Source organism: Anoplopoma fimbria, chromosome 23 (assembly GCF_027596085.1).
Source record: "Anoplopoma fimbria isolate UVic2021 breed Golden Eagle Sablefish chromosome 23, Afim_UVic_2022, whole genome shotgun sequence".
NCBI lineage: Eukaryota > Metazoa > Chordata > Actinopteri > Perciformes > Anoplopomatidae > Anoplopoma > Anoplopoma fimbria.
In genome coordinates, this window is record NC_072471.1 from 5722595 (window position 1) to 5737500 (window position 14906).

Sequence of the window (14906 nt, forward strand, 5' to 3'; positions counted from 1 at the left end):
CTCCCTCTTCTTCGTATGCACTCCGTCTATGTTCTGGTTACCCCCGACCCCCTAATTCTCCTCGTGTCCGCTGTGGCCGCACAGTGGTTTGGAAGGGAGTCACAGGGGCCCTCAGTGTCCCCTTTGGAACCACCGGGCCCCTTCTGTAGCATCACACCAAATCTCTTATCCCCATTCCCCACTTCTGTCCTCCTCCTGACCCCAGTCACACACTGGTGTTCCCAGCATCCAATCGAAACTGTTCCCAGTACCCGTGGGGGTGGAGGGAGGGGAGTTAGCAGTAGTCACAATATTTTTTACACCTCCACCACCGACCCCCAACACCCAAAAGCCCCCACGCATGCCCTGTGTGTGAGTGTGCTGTGCGTTCACCAACCCACCCCCAAAAAAAACACAAAAAGAGGGCTTGACGGATTGTAGAGGAGGAACCAGCTTTATAACATTTGATGCTGTTCTCTTGGCTGTTTTCTAAACTAGGTGTCAATTCACAACAGGCTTCAGACGTACCAGCTCAGCAGCAGCACGGCTCGGAGTCCCGAGAGCGTGGCCCTTCTTAACCACCAGGGGGAGCTGCTTTTCCAGCAGGGGCCCCAGGGGCTAACCCATGGGCCGGCGCCTCCACCTCAGCACCCGCAGCTGCAGTCAGCGGCGAGCACCCCCGTCCACCACCTCCACCTCCAGCAGCTCCACCAGCCGTCCGTCAGCATGACTGATCTGAGGCCCGAGACACTCATCCAGTGTCAGCAGATCGTCAAGGTCTTCATGCTCGACAACAGCGGCCACGGACACATGGAGGCCTTCCTCAGCCAAACGCCCACCCATCACCACTACCAGCATCACCACCACAGCCACCACCAGCTCAGTCAGTCGGCCATGTCCACCCCGGTCCGCTCGCCAGACTGCTCCCATGGCAACGACGGCCACCAGCCCCCGCTGCCTCCCCCACCACCGCCTTACAACCACCCTCACCAGTATATACCCCCGGACCCCCGCCTCAGTCTGCACCGGACCCCAAGTGGCTCTCGGAGCATGGTGTAAATAAATGTATTAGTATTCTTTCCCTGAAACACACTCTTCCACACACACTCCCACATAAACCCCACCCCTTCTCTACCTATTTAACAGTACATAATGTACATATATACATACAGAGGAAAGAGCTATAATGAAAAAAATAATTGAATCTCACTTATATGCATATATTTAATGAAAAAATAAACTAAAAGAAAAAAATCTAAGTTTTAAAAGAAAAAAATGAGAAATAAAGTGCATATATAAAGTTTTACTTGATTCCACATGTATTTTGAAATATTATGTAGTTTTAACAAATTTCTATAACTTTTTGTCAGTTTTAACTTGCTAGAGAAAACACAGATATTCAGTTTCTGGATGGATTCCTTCTAGTTCCAGTATTCACCACCACCAACGACAGAAATGGACTGTGATGGCTGGACACCCTCCGAGGACCTTCCGCTTCTGTTCGCTTTTATCATCCCAAACCTCATGCCTACTGTGCTGTATGTGCGCGTGCGTGCATAGATGACACTTACTGAAATACTGAAAACGTGTGCCAAAATACATAGCCTCCACTAAACACTGACTCCTTTGCACTTGACTAAACGCTAGGGCTAGAAGAAAGAAAAAAAAAATCCTTCCTTTGCTTTGAAAAAAAATAAATCGCGCTTCTCCCACAAGGAGCACAAAAAATGAATATCGAAACTGAACATCCGCTCCTCTGTTGTGTTGTGGCTCTCTATCATCAGAAAACACTCTCACTCAATTGTCAGTCTCCATAGATCATTCTACAGTGAAAAGTATGACAGGAAATAAAGGCAACCAATCACACGGATTTCTGCCAAACCAAAACGTCCGCCCAGGATGGTCCTGGTGATTGTTGTTTGTCTTTTACTCTTCATATTTAATATTGTCAACGCTTCCCACGAGCTCTTGCCACATGTTGACGGAGGGAAAGTCTTTTTCATATTTGAAATTGTTTAAGCTGATGAAACTGCTCTCGGACTTTTCTCAAACTACAACCATTCATCATTTAAATGTAGTATATGTACAGTGTACTGTCATCTGTTGTTTATGAAACGTTTCTTAGCTTTTTTTTTTTCAGGAAATCACCTTGAATTTCCTCAAAGCTTCTGCTACAACTGTTAAATGTCAACATCTGTGTTTATTCTGTTTTGCGTAAAGCATATTTTCCACCTTTGTGTGTATTCTGTCGGTGGATAAATGCAAGACTGATTCCACCCACAAAGCATCCAGACACTGTCTCTTTATGCCGGTACAACTCCCAGGTTTTGTTTCAGCTCCTTGTGACTCTCTTCCCTCCTAACCTTTCAGTCTGACATTTTTCAAAAAGGCAAAAAAACTACAGAGGCACACACATACACAGAGCTTGTATTGCAAATGCTGGCATTAATGGTATTGTTTGTGCTGTTGGCTAGTCTGCTTTAAATACGAACGGGACAAAAAGAATGCATTATCTGATCTCTTTCTCTTTCACCCCAGCCTAGATTGTAAATATCACATTCGAATAGTGTCGGAAAGGACAAGCAAGATACCTTTAGCCCCTGCAAAATGCTATTGCCCTGTGACGCATCCTTCATTCTGAGATATGTCAGCGACTGCATTAGCCTGAATGCGTCCATCAATTAAACACAAGTCCCACCAGGTACTGTGGAATGGATGTTCGGTTAACTCTGCTCTCATCTGACCCCCACCTTTCGGATTTGTTGATTTATAATCACAGAGGCACTGCAGGGTGGTCTCTATCTCATCTTTTCTGTCCTTTTCCACTCACAATTTCACCCAGCGGAAAGACAGAGGTTGCGGAAAAAAACAATCTGGCAGAGATGATGAGTGTTTGTGTGCGTATGTGTGTGTGTGTGTGTGTGTGTGTGTGTGTGTGTGTGTGTGTGTGTGTGTGTGTGTGTGTGTGTGTGTGTGTGTGTGTGTGTGTGTGTGTGTGTGTGTGTGTACTTGTACAGCTATCTTTGTGAGGACCAATTACTGTTTTAGACCTTCAGTGTGAGGACATCTTGGCTGGTTCTAACTTTGGGACTGACCTTCAAAGGCCTGTTTGAGGGTTCAGACCTGGTTTTATCGTTCAGGTAAGAATTAAGTTTAAGTTAGGGTTGGGGTAAGTGTTGGGGTTAGGCATTTAGTTGTGATTGTTAAGGTTAGGGTAAGGGGCTAGGGAATGAATTATGTCAATGATAGGTCCCCACAAAGGCAAGTACAAGGTTATGTGTGTGTGTGTTTGTGTGTGACCTGCTCACAGTGGAATCCTAACTTTCCCAAAAACAAATCTGACCTCTATCCCGTTCATTGTGGTAATTCTTTTATTATTATCTTTCACCACAACTAGAAAAAATTGCGCTTTCAAAATGAATAAAGAGCTTCCATGACAATTTTTATAATTTGTCGTGGCTATAAAAAATATTGAAGGTTATTCAGTAAATTACATCAACAGTTCTGATATAATGGATTTTACACTGATGGATGATGATTGTATGATTGCTGATGCATTTGTTTGATCAACATTCAGATATAATGTGATTCTTCTCTCATGCATGCCATCAGTTTGGAGGCCTATTGAACTCTGATTCCCAAAAGTTTAGATTTGTTTGTGCATGACTGAATTTGCTCTTAGCACGTCTATGGGAAATGAAGATGACAGATGATTTTTTTGGTGGTTAAAATATTTAAAAAAATTACAGCAAACACCCCTTTGAACAGAAAATGGATTTACAATGGCAAATTCAAGGCTTAATTTGCCAAACAGTGGCCATTTTTGTTCCTCTGTCTTTCACCATCCTTTAGTTAAGTTTCCCTACTTGACAATGTGTGTGAGCATTTTGGAAGAAAGATATCCTGTGTGTGCAATACACATGAATATAGGGCACACTGAAGATCATGAGTTTATGTTTGAAAAGAAACCAATGTAGCATTTTGGGAGTCTAGCATATGACATGGAAGCGCAGTAGCGGCTAACTTTCTTAACTGAAAAACTGATAAAAGGGCTCTGGCATACCAGTGCACCGCTTCATGAATGACATGTGGATCTTGTCTGGCTCTTCAACACTGTGTTTGCTCATACTAGTTAAAAAAAGAATTACAATAAAGTGGACATATTTATGGTGAGACAAGTGGAAACTGAGTGTAACAGATATGAACCATCACCTCCCTCAGTTGGCTCTGAATCCCTCTCTACCTGTCTTCGCAGTATATCAACATGCTATTAAAGATGATTTAAGTCTATTCACAACAAGGGTTTGCTTTGGTTCTTGGATGTAATATTTTTGATTCTTCACAGATTTAAATCAAAGATCAGTCTGATTTATTTAGACTTACAGTTAAAATGTTTTTATTTGAATCATGCATTGCACCATGAACCCATACCAATACCTGCTAACACACAGAAAGTGGAATGAAAACGTATCATATATACAACAGGTTTGAATCAAATAATTTATATTAAACTAAAAAAGTACAATGAGACATACATAGCTTCTAAACGGTTAAAGCATCTATAATTAACTATATTCAATATTTTTGTATTAACAAAGGATCACATGACTGTTTATATGTGAAAGGGTTTGGTTGCAACAAACACAACACACCCACAGATTATTATCACCTAACGCTGTACGATGAAATGTTTCAGTGTCTATCAGCTGATTGTTTTGGTTTCTGGCAGACAATTTAGGAAATATCTAATCTCATCAGTGTCATTTCCAATAGCAGCAGGAAGCTGTTTCAGGCAGGAAAAAAAGCAAAAAAAAATACATACTGTGTTAATAGATGTGTTAATAGGTATTTAAAATGATATATGGTAGTATGTCCGTGTTTTATGTGCAGTGTGTTTCTGCTGCCCCCAAGTGGCCAAAAAGTAATTGCAGGTTTAAAGGATCATTCTTTTCGCAACATTGGCTTTTCTCTGGTAGCTTTTCCCATGGTTGTAAATTATTGTATTAATAATTTCATCATCCATGTCATTAAGAGTGCTGCTCTGAACACAAATGGCTCTACAGGGAAGTCAGACCGCCAGGCTAATACTTGAGATTATACAAATTCATATAAAACCTATCTCAAAGCGGTGTTAACTGGGAAACTGCATAAAGTAAATAGCCTGTGCAACTTCCATAACATTAATATTCTTTAGAAATGTTTTCTTTTTGTGGTTCTGAATCAGCAAAGACAACAAATATAACTGGATGGCCCACATATTTATTGCTGGACAAAATATCACAGTGGCTGGCTGGTTGGTTCTTTAGGCTACAACAAGCAAATCATCTTTGATGCATTACAGTTTTACACCTCAACATCGAGTTTTACCAGATTTTTTAATGCTTCTGAGCAACAACATTCAAGACATTTGTGGTAGGTTTACATAATAAGACAGTGCTTTTGTTGAATAGTAGAGAAAATGTACAAGTAGAATGAAGATTTATACATTAATAGTATATATGGGGTATATGTACACAGGTTCAATCATCTATAACATTCAATTTGTAATCACAGGTCACTCTTTTACTGCAAAAGAAAATCTTCTATCCTCTCCATTTATCAAAATTGAAAAGCCTAGTGTGTACAAGGCTCCAACTGTCCATTTGTCAAATTTCAGTGTTGACTATGGTAGATCCTGGTAGACAGGGGATTTATTTGAACCTGAACGATCCTGGCTAGACGGGAGCTTCGCCCACGCTCCCTGAGTGTGCAAATTCTTCACGCTCCGATTGCTTTTTATCCTCACGGGAAGTTGTCATCTTCCACCAACGCTGGTCAAGTAAAAGACAGTTACAACACATGAGAACACAAGTCCAGATGTGATAAGTAAGGTGGCCCAAAACGTACAAATGAATAGTGTAAAAAGTGAACAAAATATGCTTTTCAGCCATAATTCACATGAATTAACTCAAAGGAAAGCAGAGAAAACTAAATGTTTAGAACTAGAACATTGGAATTTTGAAATTGTCAATAAAAACCTGCTTTTGTAGGACAAAAACACCGAAAAAATATTCACTGTAACAAGCAAGTGTGTTCACTTTCAACAGATACCTACCCTTAACTATGGACATTAATAACGGAGAGACTTGTAAGAGGTTTTTACCTGTTTGATGCTGCCCTTTGTGGTGCAGAACATGAAGACAAAATAACCGGGGATCAGTATCATGGAAGACAAAGCCATGAACCAGCCAATCACTTGGCCCCACAGCGGATACACGTATTTCCCCAAGGTCAGAGGGGTCATCTCAATGGCACTGAAGGTAAACACCCCCTGCAATACACAATTTTATTTAGTCAATGTTACGTAAATTATTCGCCAGTTAACTTGATACAGAATTAGAACAGGGAGAACAGGCCAAATTCACAAATGTGTTTTTAGATGTCTAAGTTATGTGACATTGTTTAAAATAGCTTTTACATTATTATGATTTGTTATGGATGAGACACACTCAAATATAGTCACAAACAAAACAACAGTTATTTATAACCTTGATGTCTAATCAAAAGTCTAGGGCTGTGCAAATGGCAGCAAGCAGCTAACGGTGAGAATGTACTTACATACAGTTGTGTTTATATGATAGATGCTAACATGAGCATACGAACATGCTCATAATAATCATGCTGACATGCTATTGTTTAGCAGGTATTGGCACCCATTGGCTCCTGCTGCAATTTCATAGATCTCAGTGAGATGGAAGAAATCACATGCTAGAGTTTGACTTAGAAAGAAAAGCCATTATGGATGCTAAATTGATTATCATTCCCCGCCTACCAGGCAGATCAGCGGAGTGAAGTACTTCCAACAGAGCTTCCACCAGCCACACGGCCTATAACCGATCATGTCCTCAATGTTGTCATAAAACCTATCAGCACCTGAGGCATAAAGAGAGGAATACAAAGAAGAAGTGCGTCTTAATGTGGAGATAATAAGTACAAGGACAAAGCCTTATGGTGTGAAAGAGAGGCAAAGCTGATTAGACAGAGAGTCTTATCACAGAAAGGGGAGTAATTTCCTGTTGGACAGCCACAGTATTTAGGAAATCGACATGCTTGATTAATTCGTTGATTTGGCACAATATAGTCCGCTCTATCCAGCTCAGCTTTTCTCAGCTGTGTGTTACATTTGATTTCACCGTGTTTGGTTTAAGCGTAGACTGTATAACATAGAATTCTTACCATAAAACCAGGATATGGACACAGTTTCGAAGAAGACGAGGTAGAGAAGACACATCCCACTGGCGGAGTAGTAATCAAACAGCTTGAACACGTACAGACCACCCTGGGAGATTTCAACACACACACATACAGACACACACACATGTGCCTTAGAAGCTGAATATTAATAAACCTCTCTTTATTGAATGAAATATGCATGATGAACGTACACCGCAGGTTGTTGTGAGATCATTTTGTCATTATGTATAATGTAGGAGGGGATTCTTTTTGTTAGTGTTGGAAAAAAAACTTAATTCAACTACCTTCTTATAAAACTTAGTCATACATTCACACTTAACGTCAGTTCCCTTTTTTATGCTGAAGAATCAACATGGATTTAGGGCATGTGATACACAGAGATGGACTAAACTTCACCTGTGTTATGTTGGAGATGCCGATGATGAAGGAGACAAAGCAGACAATGAGGATGAAGATCTTCTTCCTCTTCCTCAGCACCATGGGATATTCATCCATCAGAGCTGTGATGAAGCCTTCCACTGTGCAGAACTAACAGATCCATATTATAAAGAGACACGATTTGACTGCAGTTTGTTAACATAGATTATTATTCAATTAATCAATGTTCTTTGTAAAAAAATAAAAGCATGCGCATACATTAGAATCACATCACATCAAAAATATTTTATTAATCCTCAGAAAAAATTGGGTTACGTTAAATTTGGAAATGTCCCAGAAGAATAAAGACATTATAAGAAAAATAGATTAAGTAGTAATAAGTAGGCACATTTTACCATAATATGTAGCAACAATAAATATGGAAGAATAGAAATATATAGACTCCAACATATAACAACTGTGAAAATAATAATCATTCAGAAAAATTGTATACATATTACGTGTGTTAAAATGCAAGAATGGTATAAATAATAATAATAATAATAAACAGTTGGAGATTCGGGTGAATGCCAGGAGATGCTAATGTAGCCTTGAGTCGCATCATGCAAATGACATGGTGTAATGACAGACGGGCATAAACTCACAAAAACAGATTATGTCTGATATCTTTATACAACATTTACAAAATAGTACTGTTTGTAAATTGCTAATATGACTTGGGTCTCTTTTGACTCTCACACCAACATTTTATTCCCAATCAAAAGCGCTCATAATGTGTTTTTACAAATCTCTCCCAGAGAAAGAACAGATGAGTATTTTTTTAATGTAGGGTGTGGTTTTTCCATTATTGAATGAACTGCTAGTCGCATTCACTGAACTTGACGTTAATCTCATCTAAGCACTAGACACTCTTCGGTGGTGTTCAGAGGGAAGCTAGTTATTTTTGTAAATAGGACACTGGACTTAATCATAAAAAGGAATATTTAGTTATACAGTAGCTTGTGTTGTTGTTCCAGGGTTATGAATGCCAACAGGGTCAATTAAGAACAATGAGACCAGATAATCTAATAAATAAAACCATCTGTTCAGCAGCAGGCAAAGCGTGTGCTGTTTGTACCTGACTGTCCAGGCCCAGCATCATGAGCATGGAGAAGAAGAGAATGGCCCACAGAGAGGACATGGGTAGCTGGGTGACAGCCTGAGGATAAGCTAAAAACGCCAGACCTGGACCTAAAAGTCACACAGAAAAAATACCATTTAAATTTCAAATGCTTAATTGTATTACATCATGAACATATTTGCGTATCTAGGAAACAAAAAGAAAAAGTTTGCCAAATACATTAAGTTTACTGAAATGTGCAGCAAAGAAGAACTGAAAGCAGAAAAATATGCATGAGAAGCCTTTTACCATGTAAAGGTAAAATAAATAACTTGTTTCAAGTTTTTTTTTATTATCTCCTGTTTATAAAGAAGGATATTGGTTTGTTTTACTCACACTGTCACATGCAAGATACACATAGCACCGATTATAGATTCTAAAAAGTCCTGTGTAGTCTTGCATTGCCTAACGAGTGGATACGGTACTATACCTGATGCTGCTAATTCCTTTACAGGTTTCTTGGTGATTTGGGACATGAAGCCTACAATGGAGAAGATGACGAAGCCAGCAAACATGCTGGTGCAGGAGTTAATAAAGCACACAATGATGGAGTCCCTGAAGAGAAAGGAACAAAAACGAACAGTTGGAAAAAGAAAGTTGAAAGAAGAAAATGGGATGTGTAAAGCTTGTGACTGCATGTTCCTACTTGTATACATCGTTGTTGTAAGGGTTGTAGCTCCCCAGTGCGATGAGCGAACCCAGGCCCAGTCCGTAGGAAAAGAAGATTTGAGTTGCTGCATCCAGCCACACCTGTCAGATACACGTATGCGCCAGTGTTTGTGTTTGTTTGTCTCTGAACATGTCCGTGTGATTAAATGTGTGCAAACTGTCTACCTCAGAGCGGGTGAGCTTATTGAAGTCTGGAGTGATGTAGAAGAGGATCCCATCGATGGCTCCAGGCAGAGTGACCCCACGAAAGAACAGGATGATTAGCATGACGTAGGGATAGGTGGCTGAGAAATACACCACCTAAGAGAAAGAGAGAGAACAGCTTCTTTTTTAAGTATTTAAATTAACATAGATTATTATTCTGTCGAATTAAAAAAACTAATTTGAATTAAACTTAACTAGTAATGGAAAAAGTCTGTTTTAAGACAGGGTTTGGGTTTTGTTTTCAAGGTAATCGCAATTGAAAACAATTAAAAGCCATTTCTCTTAAATAGTTTAGAGACAGAATGAGATGCAAAAACCCACAGTGTACAGAGTGAAATAAGTCTTATATTGTAGAATATTTTCATGGCTTCTCTTTACCAGAAGGCATCGCTGGAGCCTTAAGGATGAGGCCCGCAGCTCTGTAGCGTAATCATTATGCTTAATTGGTGATGTCCGTCAAGGCCGGGACTGGGGGGAATTCATTTTTTCTCACTGCTCTCAGATGCTTCACATTAAAATCCAATTATCCACTGGCAGTGAATGTGAAAATGTGTTTCTGCTCACATACATTGCTTGGACTTGCTGTAGTTTAAAAAAAAAGCCCAGGCAGAAGGCAAAGTGATTTATATTGTTCTTTTTCTAACTCTTTTGCTATCACCTCTAAATCCTCCAGCAGGATTTTTCGAAACCATGTCTATTCGTGAAATGTCGTGAGAGAGATGGCATATGGACAGCATATGGACTGCAGAATGACAGCCGATTTAAATTGTCAACATCTAATATATCTAATCTAATAAATAAATGAATACCAAGACATATATCTATCAAATGATAATAATCAAATGTATTTGATGTATAAGGCTGTTGTTTGACTCTATGGAGCCAATTAACAACTACATTTTGCACAATTAAAACTAATGCCTTCTCGAGGGTTCTGTGGACAAATGGACTAAAGGTAACAGATAAACCTCAACAAAATACTCGTCAGAGAAGCATCAAGGCTGAGTGGGATCAAATGTATTACAATTTGTTCTTGTTCTTGGATAAAGCAAACTCTGTGATGTAGCGGAAACAGTACCGTAAGTTTGAAGAATAACAGAGGAAGGGGAAAGAAATGAAAATAATGGAGAGAAACCAGGTCTGACCTTCCCTGTCCACTCCACTCCTTTCCAGATTGAGAAATAGACAAGGACCCAGGCCAGCGCCAGAGTGCCCACTAAGGGCCAGCGAACCTGGCCTGGCTCCTCCAGACCATTGGTTAACTGGTGCATGTTGCGTCTGCAGGAACAAACATATAAACTGAATTCACACACAGATCGGCACAAAAAGCTTCAACGTATTGTTGTAAAGGGCATCCTGTACACACACACTCATAATATGTGGGAGGAATATGTCTCGCCGACTTACTCCCAGAACTCTGTGACAGCACTGGTCAGGTTGGTGGTGTCTGTCAGACTGTAGTTGCAGAAACATTTCTCTGTGTTCCAGGGGTTATCACAGCTTTGCCAAGGCAGCTCCTGCACAAAAAGCAATATGTAATTAAATATTTTCTTTACAGAAAAACTTCTATCATGTGCGTCCTTGACCCTCTACAAATCCCCTTTGTTAATGATCAACTATATTTTCAGATATATAATTTAACAATAGATTATTTTATTCCTGCTTCTCAATCCTCCAATTTTCCCACCAAAAGAGCCTCATGCACAATGCCTGCAAAGTCTTTATATGTCTGACACCATGCTTCTTTGAGCCGGGCACTCACGCAGAGAAGTACAAAAGCAGAGTGAGATAGCCATTTTGGAGGCAAGAAACAAGACCCAAGTATTTTTTCCTTGACGTACATGAGGCGAGGAAAGCATGAACCAAAGTAATCAGGTGTCAAAACTGAATTCTTATTATGCCTAGCATCCTTTTTTTCTTTTTTAAATATGCTTTTCCAATTAGCCATTGAAGCTGTAATAACCGATTAATTAGCCATTAGAGGGCAGCAGAAACTATTAACAGGATATGTAAAGCAACATACACTACTTAAAAATGCAACGTACAGTTAATGTCATTATTGATTAATCTGCAAATTATGTTTTGAATTGATCAATGATTTGCTTTGTTTTGAAATGTCATAACAAAAAACGATTTTCAATTTACTATCAAATATGAAACATACAGCAAATCCTCACACTTGAGAAGCTTGAACCAGCGAGTTTTCTGACATTTTTTTCTGAAAAAAACCCCTAAATTGTTGCCAATTGATTTGCTCTTGATGTACTTATTATAATAATTTCAGCTTTACTTAAAATATATAAAGTCGAGGTTTGCTCCCTAATGACTGATAATGCAACATACCGAACCAAAGGAGTTGAATAAGTAGTAGAGTGCCCAGGCAATGATGATAATATAGTAGATGTTGAGCCAGAAGGACAGGACCACTGCAGCTATACCAACACCTGAAGAAGGAAGAGGCACAGACATCAGCATTTTACATTACAATGTTTTACAGGTCAGCTGACATGCAAAGTAAAATGTAATGTAATATGTAAGGGGTTTCAGGAGCAGATTTCCCCTCAGACAGCTTCACTCAGCATGCTAGTTGTAATCTTCATCATCCTCATCATGGTTATCTCTAATGTTAACGTGCCCTTGGCTTTGAGTATCAGTTAGCACAGCAGGACACATACTATCAGTGCTGCTGTCTGTGCTGGCAGTAGATAAAATGTGCTTCACTCGAGGCAGTGGTGTAATTGCTCTACCACCAAGAACTGGCTGCAAAAGATGCTTAAATGAAAAAATGTTGCTTGTGTGTTTCTCTCCGTCTTTCTCCTAACCTTGTCATTTACGCAAAAAGTGCCATGAGAAAGAGCCTCAAGTCAAATAGAAATATTGTGTATGTGTATTTTTAAGTGATATACCAAAAGAGGTACATACTTGTCTTCCTATTTTTATATCCATATCTTACCTTTCATCATAGGCATGAGCTTCCACACCCCCAGCCCTCCCACTGAGGTGAACTGTCCCAGAGCCGTCTCCAGGAAGAAGAGCGGAATCCCAGCAAACACAAGTGTCAAAAAGTATGGAATCAGAAAGGCCCCTGATGGATCATCACAAAGTAGATCAACAAAACAGGTTTGGTTAGATAATGTAGATATCAGTTAGATGGATTGAGAGGTTTTAAAAGTTTTTATATGCAACACTGGTATAAACATGTCAAAATGATAATGCATTTTAACATACTGATGTGATTTAAAAGCTTATAACATCATAACAGAAGTTACATAAATGTTTTATTTTTTTCAATTTAGAGTGAAAAATAATGAAATATAGCTGTAATATTGTAGTAAGAATGACATATCCTTTTCACGACTCCTGCCTAAAGATCTACTTTATTTTTATTATATTATCAGCACTTTATGAAAAACGCTAGAAGACAGCCTTGTTTAAAAATATTGTACAATTTGCTAGCAGGAGCAAAACATTTTGAATTGAATATACAGTAGACCAGACATAACGCTTTACAACTGATTAAAAAGGTACTGTAAATGTTAATGTTTTGCTAAGGACCTAACCTCAGTCAAATAACCTATGAAACACATCCCTCCATTAGTTTTATTGATTAAATTAATAATCTTTGATCAGTTCTTCTTAATAAATGATTCAAAAGCGGCTCGGCCAAAGGCTAGTAAGACGGGTTTATTTGCTTCTGACTGGAAGAGTTGTAGTTACAGTTGAGAAGGAGGAAGAGAAGGTGGGATGCTTGTGTTTGGTAAATAGGGAATGAAGAGACTGGCATGTGGTATTCTTAGATTTAGCAAATGAATTTGGCTCTACCACATGGTCTACTCGACGCTTCATCAGAGTACTTCAAAGTACTATGGTACCATAGTCCTCAGTTCCATAATCAAAGGGCTAGAGAGGGAATATTTTCAGGACTCTCAGATATTTATCGCAGCAGCGGAGTTTACTACAGCACGACGAGGAGTGGTAGGAGATATGCATCATGGCACAATTTCACGGAGAGTTGCTTCTATGACTGTGGTTATCATTAAGTCATCTAGGTGGGTTGTAGGGGAAAGAGGCTTCAGGGAGGGCAGCGCTTACCACCCATGAATGCATACATGATAAGACAGCCATCACTACCACAGCACCATGTAAGCAGAACACTCACTAAAAGTGCACTGCAGCAAGTTCCAGTCAAATGCTATGGGTTAGAAGAAAGGTGTGACTGGGGCAAAGATATTCTGGTGATGATTAGATGGCTGTTTGCTATAGATGGCCTGACTGCTGGGTCTAGATAAGTTGTTGGCTAATGGTGTTGGGTAGAAGTGTATGCTCTGTTGATTGCTAAGGTGAAGTAGCTGTAGAAGATAGTTTCATTATGTTGCATGCTGTTAGCATGCTAGTTCACCGGCTGCTTGGTTCATTTGGTTTGCTTTCTATTGGCATGCCATTTGTCCTGACATGGTGTTAGCCGTGATATAGTTGATAGTAGTGCATACTTTGCAAAGTAGTGGAGGGTGATTCATTGGGCTGTTTCTTAGTGGGTTGAGCATGCTGGCTAGCTTGACATTGTGTTAGTTGGGTGTTAGTTGGTTAGCATGCAGTTAGCTGGTCAAAAAGTGAGTGCTTTAGAGGGTTGAGTTGAGTGTGTGGTTGCATGTAAAAAGAAGAGATTGGTTCTGGGATACTTAAAGGCACATTAGGTCTGGGCAAGATATTGGGCCCATTAGAGGACCACTACAGGGCCAAGTGATGGCTCAACTCATCATTTAACATGAATTCTAGGCTTCCATGGGAATCTGACCCAACTTTTTGAACATTTTACTATGTATTTACAACTATTCAAAAACTTTCAACACACTGAAATACACTAGTATGGTCTCACTATAGCCCTCACCTCCACCATTCTTGCCACACAGATAAGGAAACCTCCAGACATTTCCCAGGCCAATGGCGTATCCCACGCATGACAGAAGGAAATCAAACTTTCCCTTCCAGCTTCCCCTGTCAGGCGGCTCTTCTTTCTTCTCTTCGTCTGCAGGGGACGCCACATGATCCAGCTCCTCAAAGGGAACTGCTTGTTTGACCTCTGTAGGGGAGTTTGAGTCCACTGTACTCTGCCCAGTCTTCCCCATGGTGGGACCACTACTGACCAGTGGGGTCAGTAAGTCACTCTGTCCTCACGGCCTGTAATGGGGATGAATAAAAGTCTTTGTTTGGGTCTGACTGTGCCTCTCACACTGAGTTTGGTTCTTGACTCGACAGAATGAGGACAATGTGCAGACACTGAATG

General features: G+C 39.9%; 2 protein-coding genes across 2 annotated transcripts in view; one reads left to right on the forward strand and one right to left on the reverse strand.

Annotated features, from left to right (window-relative positions):
• Positions 1–1095, forward strand: part of LOC129112447 (IQ motif and SEC7 domain-containing protein 3-like) — an 86268-nt gene extending 85173 nt beyond the window's left edge. Inside the window, 1 exon segment of the mRNA XM_054624551.1 lies at positions 478–1095. Coding sequence (XP_054480526.1) covers positions 478–1038 — 561 coding nt within the window. The 3' untranslated portion in view covers positions 1039–1095.
• Positions 1096–5693: 4598 nt separating this feature from the next.
• On the reverse strand, positions 5694–14748 carry slc6a1l (solute carrier family 6 member 1, like). Its single transcript, XM_054624711.1, has 14 exons — positions 14511–14748; positions 12576–12707; positions 11966–12066; positions 11030–11139; positions 10768–10900; positions 9584–9718; positions 9396–9499; positions 9180–9304; positions 8708–8820; positions 7609–7740; positions 7195–7297; positions 6791–6891; positions 6122–6289; positions 5694–5789 (listed from the first exon to the last, which is right to left on the reverse strand). The coding sequence occupies exons 1-14, from the start codon at positions 14746–14748 to the stop codon at positions 5694–5696; spliced, it is 1791 nt and encodes a 596-aa protein (XP_054480686.1).
• Between the last annotated feature and the right edge of the window lie 158 nt (positions 14749–14906).